This window comes from Zingiber officinale, chromosome 8A (assembly GCF_018446385.1).
Source record: "Zingiber officinale cultivar Zhangliang chromosome 8A, Zo_v1.1, whole genome shotgun sequence".
NCBI lineage: Eukaryota > Viridiplantae > Streptophyta > Magnoliopsida > Zingiberales > Zingiberaceae > Zingiber > Zingiber officinale.
In genome coordinates, this window is record NC_056000.1 from 115,808,188 (window position 1) to 115,823,786 (window position 15,599).

Consider the following 15,599-nt stretch of genomic DNA (forward strand, 5'->3'; position numbering starts at 1 on the left):
CTGCCGCCGACAATCAGCATGGTCGGCGACCGGGCTGTACCGAGGATCATACGGTGGAAGTTTCTGTTGTCGTGGCAGAGATATGCTCGGACAGTTGTGGTAAGGCGTCAGGCACACTTTTCTAACACAACCATTCTGAGGTATGCTTTGAGGAGCGTGCACACCTCGAGAAGTGTGCACGTGCCTCTCCGGGGTCCTATATAAAGACCTCCAGACTTCGACGGAGGTATGTTTTGGTCTCATCTACTGTAGCCACAGTCTCACTATTTTACCTCTGCTTCATCTCGTCGTTGTCTGACTTGAGCGTCGGAGGGTCGTCGTCGGGAACCCCTTCCTGGCCCGACTTTGTTGCAGATTCACCGGAGGTCCATGTCATTGCGGAGATCACCCGGAGGCAGTAGAAAGCGCCACGTCCCCAACTTTCATCGACTCAGCGCACGGACAAGATCACAATCTATCCCCAAGTTATGTAAAGGAATATAAATTATGAAATTAACTTATAGCTGACCGTTAAATGACTAAAGGGTAAGAGAAATTTTTTTCTCGAAGATATACACTCATCAAGAATTGACCTATTGTCCCATTATAATAAAATTATCATTCTTTAACCAACTAAACCCCGTGGGACCAGATTTACAAAGAAAGAGAAGCAATCATTCTTCTCCAAGTTCCACCACATTAATGATCACATAATAAACTCACATCTCTATCCACAACAATGATATACAATTATATATGAAAAAAAGAACAAAAGAAAAGAAATCAATGAATATGCAGCTGATGGCTTATTCACATCTTGCAGCTGATCACAGATATGGAGTTCCACAACAATGGTAAATGAGGTGATATACAGTTGAAAGAAAGCCATTTGTTTCCATTAGCTAGTGAATAACTGGCTTCCAAGGGTCACAGTAGTAGTCCCTTCGCCCATGATGGTAGTCAAGCTCAGCTCTTTCTCGTGAATTCGGCAAAGTTCCAGTTCTATGAACCTCATGGATGGGCGTTCCTCGCTTTGTGAGTTCAGACACCATGCGATTAGCCGCACAAATGAACTCATTCCTTCAGGGGAGAAGTTGCTGCCCATCCTGCTATCGATGGGGATTGAGATATCACTGCCATCCTGATAGTTTTGCGCCTACAGACCAGCAGAAACAAAGGTATAAGAGATCAGTTAAGAAGTTGAAAAAAAAAGGTTCATAATTGAAGGAAGCTTTTACACATGAAGCAAAATGCAAAGGTAGGCCTTGTATTTGTAGGATGTCATGTTTGAAAACCAGGACTGTGCAAGAATGATTGAGACCTATAACCTTAGACATTGTCTTACAAACGACAACTGCGAACTGTTCAATGCAATGCCTATCAACATGGCCACATGCATGAAACACAGCAACCATATAGTTTTGACGCGAAGGACAAGAATAAAAGCATGCTCAAGATAGCAAGTTAACAACTGTTGTGTTCCAAACAACAGTTAGCTTGGTTCTGCAAGGATTTAAACTTTTCAATCTATGCAGAAAACAAAGTTGACCAACTGGTCCATCAGTTGAGATTTGCACAAACACCAATCTTTTCTCTTTCATGTTTAACTTGTGGTGTTTGGTTTAGGGGTTTGGGAATGAGAGAATGGATTCATTCCCAAACCTTGTGTTTGGTTGATGGGAATAGAATCAAGATTTTGGAATGAAACTCAAAAACTTGGGTATGGATGAAACTCACTCTCTCCCTTGGATTTTGATGGAATGAGAATGAGAATTAAGTTTTGGACAAAAATACCCTTAGAATATTTGTTCAATTTTTCTTTCATTTCACTCTCTCTCCCCTTATTCTCTCTCATTATACTTTCTCTCTCTTCATTCTATCATCACACTTTCTCTCTCAATATACTTTCTCTCTCCTCATTCGTTCTCATCACACATTCTCTATCATTTTCTCTTTGTATTCTCTCCCATCGCACACTCTCTCTCCTTATTTTCTCTCTCTTCATTCTCTCTTCATTTTTCTCATCATACTTTCTCTCTCCTCAATCTCTCTTACCATACTCTCTCTCCACATTTTCTCTCATCACACTTTCTCTCCCTTTATTCTCTTCTATCACACTCTCTCTCCTCATTTTCTCTCATCACACTTTCTCTCTCTTTATTTTTTCCCATCATACATTCTCTCTTATCACACTTTCTCATCATACTTTCTCTCTCCTCAATCTCTCAATCAAACTTTCTCTCTCTTCATTTTTTTTCTCATCTCTCTCTCTCAGCATATTTTCTTTCTCATCATACTTTTTCTCTTCTCAATCTCTCCTATGATGCTCTCTCTACTCATTTTCTCTCATCATACTTTCTCTCTCTTCATTTTTTTCCATCACACTTTCTCTCTTATCATATTTTCTCTCTCATCATATGTTTCTCTCACATTCAACTTTCTCTCCTATCTAATTTTTTCTCTTATTTTCCTTTAAGGGTAAAAAAGGAAATTTAGGTTCATTCCGATTGAAAATATTCAATTAACCAAATATTATTTTTAAGAATGATACCCAAGCTTATACTCATTCCCATTCCACAATACTATGATACCTATTCCCATTCCGATTCCTAAGAGAGAACCAAACGCCAATATCTCAATAGAGGCAGCAAAATTGGAAATAAGTTTAGTAAAAGCAGCGGGTGCAATCCTTCACTGTCAGCCAACAGACACACTGAAACTCGGACAACTTAGCAATTCACCAACATTGAACTTTTGTAAAGGAATGGTTGTGTTCAAGAAAAGAAGATAAATTGAGAAAACACTATGAATTCTCTTAGAAAGAATATCTTGTTCCTGTGTTTCAGATGTGTCAGAGCTCAGAAACATCTTAAGCTCTAAAGACTCTTCTGGATATAATTTTGCCAAAATTTAGGAGGACACAAAATAATCAAACATAAACTATGTTTCCCTTTTAAAGGTCCAACAATAATCAGACACCCAATAGCATTTCTATCTTACTGATTAAGGGATTGACATGATATCACACGAATACCATCTTTCGGAAGTGGATTTATTTTAGATTCATGTTGAAGAACTTTTGACACTGAAGGAGGTAGCACTTGCCTTTATCATGATTGTAATGCAATAGATATAGTTTTCTCCTATTCCTCCTAATGGCATTGTCTCCACGTAATGGCACCAAGGCCCAATAGCTAGGTGGCAAGTGTGTATATTGCTTTCAAATTTACATATAGTTAGTTTCGGAAGTTGATAAAGAAACACAAGCAAGCCTCTGTCAAACTTCAACATATAAACTCGATTATCAATTTTGAGTAATAAATCATATACTTGAACAAGATATTCTTGTCTATTATTTCTCATTATAAGAGTCATATTTATCCCAACTATTTGGAGTCCAAATAATTATTGAGACAGTTGAAGGTGGAGTCATCTTGTACAATATGATAATGATATTTTCTTCTATATCAACCATGAGGATTTCCCTAATTCATGTTTCTAAATTCCTAACATGATCACCAACATTGTGATCCCAATCTTAATGATCCAAATTAGTTTGAACAATCCAAATTGCAGTAGAATCTAAGTAAGCCTAGAATCTTATGAACTCCTGAGCAGGTCCATGTACTCCCTCACCATTTCTTGGTACGATCTCAATCCTGAAAGATGCTTGCATTCACATAAACATTTTGAAACTTCAAATTCATTTCAAATATATCATTGTGGCATACCATATCATTTATGAGACTTGTTATTATACGAGAATCCTTTAAAACTTATAAATAAAAAATCTTTTTAAAATTTGTCATTGTCAGCATCATATAAAATTTAGTGCCTGCTACAAAAAATGTAACAAATTCACAGTTTATTATTTATAGATTTACCAAATGGATAATTTTAATAGCAGAATGATGCAAATTTTAAAATGTTAGTAATAATACTAGATATCAAAAATTGAATTCATCTGATAAATTATAAATACCAACTATAATTTGCAAAAGATGTTTTTGTTAAATTATAGGATCTTACATCGTCCGTTTGTTTTTACGATGATCCTATCAATTGCTAGTCATTCCTAAGTAAATCTCGATCCCAACAACATTGGTTCCAAAAAAAATGTATTTCCTTGTTGAAGTTCAATCTTGGCTTTGAAAATTTTGAACATGTCCAAAAATTACGACTTCTCATGAATAAGATACATATAGCCAAATCTGGAATACTCATTTATGAAGCTAATAAAATATGTGTCCATTCCAAGATGTCTTAGGGAATGGTCCACAAATGTCCTTATATATTAGATCTAAAACGTCACTACAACAACTAGTCCCCTTGCCCATTTTGTTAGTAGTCTTCCCCTTAACACACTCTCTGCAGACATTAAAGTCTAACATGTCAAGGGAATCGAGAATTCTATGTGACATTAACCTTTCTAAGCATTATTTGAATATATATCCTAAACGCCTATGCCACAACATGGAAGAATTCTCGTTGGTCAATTTGTGTTTCATACCTATACTATGATGCATTATTACGTTGTCAAATGTAGGAGTAAAAGTGTTCAATTTATAAAGCTTATCAACCAAGGAATCATTACCAACGAACACTGAATTAAAGAAAATACTGAAAATTCAACACTAAATTAAAGAAAATACTAAAAATTTCATTTCTAAATGAATAAGAATAACCTGATTTGTCCAAACAAGAAATTGAAATTCAATTTCGTCGAGAAGACGGTACAATAAATGTATTTTCTAAATCCAAAAAGACATTAATTCCTAAACAAAGCCTAAAAACACTAATTGACTCTACTTTAGCCTTCTTTTCATTTCCTGTATAGATGTATCTTTCACCATCAAGCGGAAGTCGGCTTCTGAGACAACCCTACATAGTGACATTTATGTGAGTAGTAGCACCGGTATCTATCCATTAAGTGTCAGTAGGTACAACAGCTAAATTGACATCCGAACTAACAAAGTTGAGAAGTTTACCTTTCTTTACACGTCAATTGACATACTTTAGGCGGTCTTTCTTCATATGACTTTTTTTTCTTACAAAAAAAACAAATGGATTCTTTATCCTGCTTCTTATGCTCTTTATGGCCATTACCTCCCGAATCTGCAGTTTGTTTTCCTTTTCCTTGATTATTGATCCTCTTCGCTTCTTACTCGTACTTTGAGAACCAAATGCTAAGTGAGCACTTTCAGATATCTCAATCTTTAGTCTCCCCTCATCTTGCACGCATTGAGTAATAAGCTCATTCAATGTTGACTTTTCCTTTTGAGTATTATACGATATCTTAAAAGGAGTGAACCATGGAGACAAAGACATCAAGATGAAATGCACTAACATACGCTCAGACATATTGAGTTTTAGTGCTTTCAGATTTGTCGCTATATTGGACATTTCTATAATGTACGCCCATGTTTCCTTTAACACTGTATTGCATGGTTATCAATTTCGTAAGAAGTGTGGTAGTCTCGACCTTTTCATATGAGGTGAATCGATCTGTCAATTGATCTAAGAAACTCTTAACATCTCCTCCCTCAGTTATTGAGCCCTTTATTGGTGCATGGAAAGTCTCATGATACTCAAATACATGCGATTTGATTTCTCCCACAGCTGAAATTCAACCCTCTGCTCTATAGTGCTAGCACTGGTCAGAGGTACGGAGCGATCATTCTTTAATACATAGTCTAAGTCCATGCAACTTAAGACTATGATCATGTATTCTTTCCATTCAGCAAAATTCGAACTAATTAATGTTGGATGTTATTAATATTGGTAGTTGCTTTGAAATTAAAGAGAGAAATTTATTTAAGCTCACAATTTTATTAAAACCAATACAAGATAGTGGCAATAAAATAAAATTTTAAATACATATAAATGAGCTCTTTATGAGATACTAAATACAATATTATATTTTACTCTATGGACTAAAATACAATTTGTTAGCGGTACTCTCTGATATAACTCAAACTTTAATTGGTCATACAATATGTCTTCCTTTGGGTCGACCCATTGTGCACATAATATGATACTTTATATGAGTTATATTTTGGTTCATAACTCACAACAACCTTAATTAGTCATATAATATGTCTTCCTTTGGGCCGACATATTTTGTGTATGATCTGAACAAAATAATATTTGTTCCATAGTTGTAAGCTGCCTTGTGTATATATCTGACATAAAAGTAACCTTCCTTTGAGTCGATTTCTCTTAGCATAGATATACGTCTACCAACACAAAATGCACTAAATCTACCTAAGGTGCCTTCTTTTGGGCCGACACATTAGTACAACTTAGTAGCACGTTGTGTAGATAGACTTAAGAAAACCCTAGGAACTTGATTCAAATAGAAATTACTTAATCAGCCTTAACAACCCAAAATTAGGCTTATTAATCGATTGATACTGGTAATCGATTGGTATGATCCAATCAATTATCCCAATCGATTCGAAAACCTACTACATGCGACTATATGATTATATATAGAACCCTCCAAGCTAAAGTTTCCTTTAAGTTCTATAATTAAATAGCATTATTTAATACTATTTAATCCCTTAATTATTGCATTAAAATTTATTTAATGTTTTTTTTATGATTTCTCGTTGAGACAGTGTTTTTTGTTTTTTTTCAATGCATTCTCACGCATGAATCGATTAAAGGTATTTTTAAATCGATTAGGGACAAAACAATCATTTCTTAAACATTCAGGCACTACTGCGTGCAAGCAATCAATTCACCGTTAATCTTAATCAATTAAAATAAAACTTAATCGATTAAAATTATCTTAATCGATTAAGAAACAAACTCAATCGATTAAAATTGACGTAGACGCGAGTTTAAGGTTGTTAATCGATTGGATATCAATCTTAATCGATTGAAAGAACCAATCGATTAGGTTGATCAATTCGAATCGATTTGTCGCGATTTCAACCTATAATCAATTAACAACAAGATTTTATCGCGACTCAAAGCTTTTAATCGATTGGAAAAAATTCCCAATCGAAAGCTTTAATCGATTGACCTAAAAGTTAGGTTAAACACGACGGTTCTTCTGACATTGTTCGTGTTCTTCACAGAACTATGAAAAATATGGGAAAGCAAGCCTTTCCTAGGTTTTCATATCAAGAGTTTTCAACGATCAAACATGGTATATACTAGTAAATCATAATCTAGCATCAACACAACAAATCGAAGAAAAAACTCTATCTTTATTGCCATGAAAACGATGATACAAAGCCTTAGCTCTGATACCACATATTAGTTCTCGTAAAACCTAAGCTGCATGGATTGTAGATAATCAAAATAAGAATTCGAATAGGAAAAATAAAAACAAGAAGATCTAATTTCAACATAAAACATGACATAATAAAGTCATACAAAAGCATGACAAAAAACCTGATTGAAGAGTCATGTTTTTGTCCTTTAGTGCCGTCTGAAAGATCCTGAGGAAGAAGAAGTGGAAGTAAATGGGGAGGATCTTTCAAGGGGCTTAGGGGATGACGACACCGAAAAGCTCTAGGTCAATGGGGAACCAAAGCTCTGTCAAGGTTTTCCTAAACCCTTGGGGACCTCCCCTTTATATAGAATTCAATCCGTTATCAGCCCATAGATAATAACGAATTGGACTAAAGGGTTCTACACATTAAACACACATTCAATAACCTGAAATCCAATAACCTTAAGTTAGATCACTTAACAGTTTCGGTATTGCAAGTTTCTTAAATCACACGTGAGTCCACCTTAAGGGATATTAAATCCAACAAGCAAAACCCTAAACATTGCCTCAAAAGGGTTCATTCATTAAATCAGGAGGATATGATTTTTTAACCAGATTCTGTGACGCCCTATGCACTAACACTGTGTTCGGCTTATTTAGCCCAATTTTGATTAAAAAAATAATTCCTTTGTGACTTTTCTTTAATAATATAAAAAGTTGTCTCATGATTTTTGTAAATCTTATAAGAAATCTCCAGATCTCTGTACAAGACTATAACCATGAGAATCTACTTTGTAACTTTTCTTTAACCATATGAAAAGTTAACTTTATGATTTCTTTAAAATCTTATGAGAAATCTTTATTAAAAGCTTTTAAATTGAAGGGTTACTTCTAATTTCAAATTTTTAAAAGTTTTTAAAGTTTTTTATTAAAAAAACTTTTTATCTTTATTAGGGTAAATTATACCATATTTAAGGAGCACAACCAACTTATGGCAACAGACCATGCATTGCTTGAATAAAATTGTCAATCAGCCAATGAAGCTATAATCATAATGTAACTTGTTCAATAGTCGGGAGATAACTAACCAGGAATGGACTTAATGCACCAAGTCTTATTATTTTGGGAATGAATGTTATCAAAAAATTGCAAATGGCTGTTGCATACCTGATGAATGATGCTTTTATCAGATGCAGCATCTCTTCCGGTTACTAACTCAAGAAGGAACACACCAAAGCTATATACATCGCTCTTTACAGAGAATCTTCCAGACTCATATACTCTGCATAATTAGCAAGAAATATTCAAAACAATCAACTAATCACAAGTTCTATGATTGTCATGTGTCCAGAAACTTGTAAGCTGGTAGTACTAGCTACATATATGAAGAAGGATTTTTTAATTATGCAAGACATCATTTTTCCAAAAGGATACATGAAATTAGAAAAGTACTCGGGATCAAGGAAAGGATCATCTTCAGACATCCTTGAACACGAAGCAGCACCATCAACACGATTAAGTAAACTACGGACACCAGCATCTGCAACTTTGGGTGTCAAGTCCTCACCTACAAGAACCTTCACTGTACTAAAATTCATGTGAATCAGAGGTGGATTCAGGGAATGCAGATGAACCATGCCTGCTCAAAACAAACTATCTTATTAGCTTCCTGTCAGAATTATCTCAAGGTGCAGGATTTAATAATGAACAAAATCTCAATACAGTGCAGTAAACAAAGAAAAGAATAGTCGATTATAATGACATGGAAGTGAATAACATTATTCTTCAACTAGAAAATTGATAGTAGTGAAAGGATTCTTTAAATATTTTGTGATAAAAAGATGTTATTCTTTAATTGAGCTACATTTCTAGCTCAAAAATAATATAATACAAGAGGAAAACACAAACGCTAGTGATTCGGGAAATCTCACCTTTAGCTGCCCCAAGGGCAATGGAAAGCCTGTGCTTGAATTCCAATTTTCCACTTGAAGATTGAATTGAACCTGAATAAAGAAACTAAGAGTCAAAACAACATGGTGCAACCAAACAGATTATTGGCCCAGTAGAATTAGAAATTACCATATAAGCGAGTTGAGACACTGCCATTTGGTATATACTCATAGATAAGCATCTGCATATCATTCTCCTGGCAGTAACCTAAAAGGCTCACAAGATTTCTGTGGCAAATAGAAGAACGATAGTGAACCTACAGAAAGCAATCTCAAATTACACCACTATTCCCAACTTAAACCTTAAAATGAATTTCACATCATTGCTGCCGTCTGTCGGTATAGAGAATCAAAGGCCATCAATTGATATAGCGAACAAATGTCACAATGAATATTACTTATGTTGTCATTTCCAACCATGTAGAGTTGGATAGTATGCATGGTTTCATTGAGCAAATCTTTTTGGCATTCAGTTGTATTGTATTGAATACCTACCTCTTCAATAAATTGTGGACTTGGGGAAGATGACCTTCGTTCTATAGCTACAAGAATGCCATTTTGAAGCAAACCCTTGTGCACTTGTCCAAACAAGCCATAGCCAATCAGATTGATATCATCAAAATTCTTTGTAGCCAAATTTAACTCCTCAAGTGTAAAGCATTGAGTTCCATGCAATTCTGCTGTCTCAATATTCTGTCCTGCTGGAAGGTTCAGTGTCGAAAGAAGTTAATTTTATTGTTTCTTGTATTCTCACCAGAAAAGATGGAGTAGATAAGATCCAAGAAAAATGCCAGTAACAGTAGTAACCTTGTATAGAAGAATCAGAAGAATTTGTCTCTGATGTTTTTGAGATGCTCCTATTACGCAGGAAACAATAGTATACAAACATAACTGTTAACCCCAAAACAGTCATGGCTCCTGCAGCACCTCCTAGAGCTGCTGCAAGAGTCCTTGACATCTGGTATAGGAATCCACTTCAGTGCAGAGGAACGAATTTTTGAAAATTAGCCTCTCTTGACATTTAGCCGAGCATGTAATGAGCATCTGTTAGTTATCGACACCAAAAGGATTGTTCAAGGGCAAAAAAAAAAAATTCTAAAACCATATAGAACCTTTTCTGCAGTCCATTCGCATGCCTGAAAGGTCAATCAAATCTCAAAGGGCAATAATTTTGAAACAACTATCTACCAAATATAATTGTCCAAATAATTAAATTAAAAGAAAATGATCATGACATGAAGTGCTGAAACAATAAACAAGACGGGTAAGAGTAAACCAAAGATGAGTATTTGATAATGTAAAACAAGACTGCAAGTAACTGTGTTGCCCTCATTAGAAGTTGTATAATAGCATTACTAGGAGGGGTTTAACTTATCATTCTCGCCCCAAATGGGAGACACCTCTTGGCTCATACAAAAAAACAAGAATGCAAGTAGAAGTTATACTAACTTATATTTATTAACTATAGATATTCACGCAGCAAATCCATGCATGGTTGAGCATAAAGTTAGAACTGATGACTTCTCGATACAAATATGGTAGATGATGTTAACAAAACACTTATCGTTGTAGAACGTTTCAAGAACAGAACACTATAAAAAAATCAACTTATTACTGATTAATATGATATCAGAAGTGCACCATAATCAAAGTTCTTTTATCAACAACTAATTATTGGTGCAATGATGCTCCCAAGCGGTGGGGTTCGACCAAGTTATTTTGATGTATTTGGCAAACCATTAAAGTTAGCTTTGAGTTGTGTTGCTGACATGTGCATCAAGTGTGCAGAGACTTGAAACAATGAAATAAAAGGTCAGAAAGTTTGGTGACTCAACGCAGTCAACTTGTTTGATTGTGGATGGTTTGATGGTTGATCGCTTGATAAGAGATGAACTCAGAATGTGAGGGGAGAAGAATGACATGGGAGTTTAGAGAGCTTGGTGTGTTCAAGAAACCAAGAGACTGACTCTAGGTGTACTTTGAGGTGGCAGGAAGCGAGTTGGATCATAGGTGAGTGGTGAAGGATGATTTAGAGAGTCCAAGGGACTGAGGGTTTAACATGAGGTGAGCTTCAGGGCAATGAAGAGCTATGAGAGATTACAAGAGAGTGTGTCATTTGATGTTTTTGCTTTTGAGTAACATTACCAAAAATGATGTGCAAAAGTAGGGTTTACGCTGCCTAGTGGCTTTTGTGAAGCACTTGATCGACGGAAATTAAGCCTTGAGCTGAAGTTTGTAGCTAAACTTGATCATGAGACTTCCCATAGGCTAACAAGGGTGTAAGCTGAGTAAAGAAGGAGTCTCTAAATAAATTTAGTTGACTAGAGATTGATCTTAGCTAACTATAGAGTTCATTTAACTGAGAAATTGACTGAACACAAGAGTTAGGTGAACAAAATATTTCTATCTAAGCAACAATCAACTAAAGTTGAATTTAGCCAACCAGTTGACTAGAAGTTCAATATAGTCAATTAAAGGATGAGCTATTGGCTCCCTAGATAATCATTGGTTGTTCAAAGATTTCATCTGCCCAAGTAGTATTCTAGAGTCATTTCCAATCAATTGGAGGCAAGCAAAATAAAACCATTTGGAGCAACTTTTTATAAGCCTTAGAACCACTAGAACAACTTTTATTTAAGCCTTAGAGGTTTCTTGAGTGGTTAAGGGTGCATTAAAATATATGAGATTTTATCGTGATCTAGTGCTTGAGTGAAACTACTCTCCAAGGGATTGGGAATCAAGTTGAAGGTTTTTTCAACAAGTCCTTAGTAATCTTTTCTCCATAAGCTTATAATTTCATTTCTATTTAAGATGAGAGACTCTTTGTAATCATCCAAAAGGATTGGAAATGTAAGGAGGCTTGCCTCTTGTAAATGAGCAACTGTAGTTGATTGATTAAGAGTGACTCACCTAATGAGTTATGAATCGTGGAATACGAACCATGTAAACTAATAATGTTAATATTGTTTTATTATTTTTATTATTTGCATAGCAAACAATATTCAACCCAAACCACCCCACACAGAAGCACCTCACATGAAGTAACACCTTTATTTGACTCTACCTGCCCCCAGGGCGTAGCGCAAACGGTGGGCGCATGGTATCTCTAGCGTAATGACCAGGGGTCGATTCTCAGGAACTGACGACCTGGGGTTTACCCCGCCATGCGCCTATGGCCTGTGTACCTGCATGAACCTCCCTCCATATCCGTGGGGCCGGCACTAGGGGGGCCGCTAAGGTAGCGGATCTACCTTTTTATTTGACTCTACCTGGGGTCTTTGCAAAAAAAATTATTTTTAAGTCATGGCTATTCACCCTTCCCCTCTACCCGGGGTGCACCCAATAGCGGAGGTTACATGGGCCCAGTGTGGGCAACTGGCCTAGGCCCAGAAAAAATAACATAGCTGGCGAGTGCCCCAAAAAAATCATATAGTTGTCCAAATAATATATTTGCCTTTTAATTATTGCATCAAATACATGAAAATGATAGAAAATCATACTCTAGCCACCATAGAGTGGTCCAACAATATGTTGGCAGACTTGATATCATGATCCACCATAGGTGGAATAACCTACGTGCCCCAAAACAATATAAGATTTATATGCAAAAGGAAAAATAATAATTTTCCCATATTTCAATTCGAATTTTCCCATTTTTATTAGTTTGATCTTATACCATCGTGAAGATACTCCAAGTCTGTCCGAGGCACGGTGCAGCAGAAAGATAATTGGTGGATTCAAAGAGCATCACAAAGCTTGGAGCATGCAATAAGGTGCAGCAGAAAGACGATTAGTGAATCGCGGAAAGATAATTGGGGGATTCAAAGAGCATCACAAAGCTTGGAGCATGCAATAAGGTGCAGCAGAAAGACGATTAGTGGATTCACGGAGCTTGGAGCATGCAATAAGGCTATTAATTGGCAAAGCGACTTAGCAAGACAGTGCACAATGTCTTGTAAAACCAATTGACAAGCCAAATTGGCATAACGACTGTGCAAAGTGGCGCACAGTGTCCTGTAAAACCAATTGACAAGCCAAATTGGCATAGCAGATGTGCAAAGTGGTGCACAATGTTTTGTAAAACCATTTAACTAGCCTATGCGGCTCAATAGTAGGGGGCGAGTTGTGGAGGTCGATTACTAGGCGCACTATTACGAGCACTTCCAGATTTACATGGTGGGCAAACAAGGGGGGAGGCCGCCCACCTCTAAGAATAGTCAGGTTGTAAGGGTATGGGATTACTATATATATATAAAAAAACGAAGATACTCCAAGCCTCCAACATCTAGAGTTATATTGACTCTCAAATCTCAACTCAATGGTTCATACTTTTCATTAGCGCACATTGAAGTTTATTGTTAATTAGCATCAAAATAAACTATAAAAAAATTGAATCATTATATCCTTGAACTGATTATTCGATTATATATATACTTTTTATGAATTATATATTATAGTGTTGCCTATACTCAACCAAGATTCTAGCTCTGCCCCTGGGTGCACCCTACACTATAATGATCCAACACACATCAATGTCAGGATAATGAGAATCAACTACATACCTCAATGATTAATAACACAATTATTCATAATCCAAGCATGAAATGATTCCCATGAGATTGTATCCAAGACCAAAGTGCTTGTAATTGGACTATCTGCATTCATTATTGACGAGATAAAGAAATATCTAAAGAAACCATCATGTAGTCAAACAAAATGCAGACGTATTTATGCATTAATCAGGTTATCTGCATCCAGAAGATGACTGGACGAAAGAAATCATCTAAAGAAACTCATGTAGTCAAACAAAATGCTAGATTTATGCAAAACCAAATAACTCAAGCTCTAAATATGTGTTCAGAGAAGTTGAATACATTGTGACTTTACAGTCAAACCATTATATGGAAGAAAAACTAGTTACCTGCAATCTTTTCCAGAACGAGGATTTGAACTCACAACGATGCTGCTTCATTCGCTCATCATCTATGTACATGCCCGCTCAACGAAACACATCTAATGGGGTTTCAACAAGGCGCTGCCAGCTGCCCCAAAGTCGTTATTGATGAACAAGGTCCTCCGATCGCCTCTAGATCGGCGGCCTCAGGCATTCCTGATCTAGCGATAATTTAACTCAACACTTTTTAAGCAATCATCATTCCTCATATGGTCGCCTCCTCTTCTCCCTGACATGTGATTTCCTTCCCAAACAAGCCAAACCGATGTTAAATCAAACAGCCCAGGAGCATTAAAGCCATCAGCTTTTCTAAGAAAATCTTAAAAAGGGTCAACGACAGACAAACCCGAAGAAATTAATTAATGTAGAAGAAAAATTCTCACTCTGTTACCTGTTTCTAGCTCCTCGTCTCTTCGCTCCCTTCCCGAACAACCCCAGGCAAATCCGATTGCAGATTTTCCGAACGAAATGTCGGAAAAGCTCGACGGCGGGGACGAACTCGAAGAAGTAAGATATATATATATATATATAGATAGATAGATAGAGAAAGAGGATGTCTGCTGTGTGGGCTGTAAAGCAAAGGAGAAAGCGGTGTCAGGTACCTCAAGTTGGAGGCTTCTTCTGTGGAATTGGACGGACACCCACAGATTTTCCCTTTTACTTTTGATCTTTGAGCGTCTCGCTTCTCAATAATGCACGATCGATCAGATTTCTTCAGATCTCCTCTCGCTCTTTCACTCATTTCTACTGCAAGTTTTCAACAGGAAGAAGAAAGGGAGCGAGGTGGGTGAAGGTTCATTTTCTTCATTTTATAATTTAATACTATTTTAATCTTTTAAAAAAATAAAAATAAAAATAAAAATAGTGTTCGGTCTCAATTAACATGAGCTTCTAGTTGGTTAGTCAATTTTAATTGTCTTTAAATATGCAATATATAAAGCTAAATTTCATTTTACGTTTTATAAATTTATAGGTTTTCTAAAATACCCCTTATAGGGTTATTTCTATTCTACAAATACTTATGAAAATATAAGATTAAAATGATAATAATGAATTGTAAAATACATATATATATAATAATAATAATAATAATAATAATTCGGTAATGTTTTTGGTGAAAATTATTATTTTTTATCTAAATCTTAAATTTGAATATATACATGTGCTATAAAAGACTATTAAAATGAATTGTTCATTAATTCCTTACATCTTAAAAAAAAAAGTCATAATCACTTTTATCTAAAAATTTTAATTGAATCTATTGGTTTGAGGTTTACTTATGTTTTAAAAGTAATTAAATGATCTAAAAGTAATTTTGATTAAAAAAAACATTTATATGTTCATTTTTTATTCAAATTTTAAATATAAATATGTAAATCCATATAACAGCTTTGCTTACTCCTCTTGTTAGGTGGGTGGGTTGATGGACTTTCCTCCTTTTATATTATTGGACTCTATCACTACATAAATAATCGAGATTAATAATCACAAT

General features: G+C 35.6%; 1 protein-coding gene across 9 annotated transcripts; it reads right to left on the reverse strand.

The window, feature by feature from the left end:
* Positions 1 to 632: 632 nt before the first annotated feature.
* Positions 633 to 14,886, reverse strand: LOC122010029 (probable leucine-rich repeat receptor-like protein kinase At5g49770). 9 transcript variants are annotated; one of them, XM_042566386.1, is made up of 10 exons: positions 14,710 to 14,886; positions 14,499 to 14,587; positions 14,075 to 14,351; positions 9,961 to 13,808; positions 9,649 to 9,854; positions 9,284 to 9,410; positions 9,136 to 9,207; positions 8,657 to 8,843; positions 8,372 to 8,486; positions 633 to 1,135 (listed from the first exon to the last, which is right to left on the reverse strand). In XM_042566386.1, the coding sequence occupies exons 4-10, from the start codon at positions 10,109 to 10,111 to the stop codon at positions 878 to 880; spliced, it is 1,116 nt and encodes a 371-aa protein (XP_042422320.1). In that variant the 5' UTR covers positions 10,112 to 13,808; positions 14,075 to 14,351; positions 14,499 to 14,587; positions 14,710 to 14,886; the 3' UTR covers positions 633 to 877. The 9 variants fall into 9 exon arrangements, with proteins under 9 accessions (XP_042422320.1, XP_042422319.1, XP_042422323.1 ...); XM_042566385.1 differs by having other exon boundaries at positions 14,499 to 14,605; XM_042566389.1 differs by having other exon boundaries at positions 9,961 to 10,166; positions 10,266 to 10,289; positions 14,499 to 14,886.
* Between the last annotated feature and the right edge of the window lie 713 nt (positions 14,887 to 15,599).

Bases quoted from the DNA above. Each gene is read 5' to 3' on its own strand.
- LOC122010029 (XM_042566386.1), bottom strand. From the start codon at position 10,111: ATGTCAAGGACTCTTGCAGCAGCTCTAGGAGGTGCTGCAGGAGCCATG. The intron at 9,855-9,960 runs GTTACTACTGTT...TGAACCTTCCAG, and splicing joins TTCTGATTCTTCTATACAAG to CAGGACAGAATATTGAGACA. The intron at 8,844-9,135 runs GTGAGATTTCCC...TGTTTTGAGCAG, and splicing joins TGCCCTTGGGGCAGCTAAAG to GCATGGTTCATCTGCATTCC.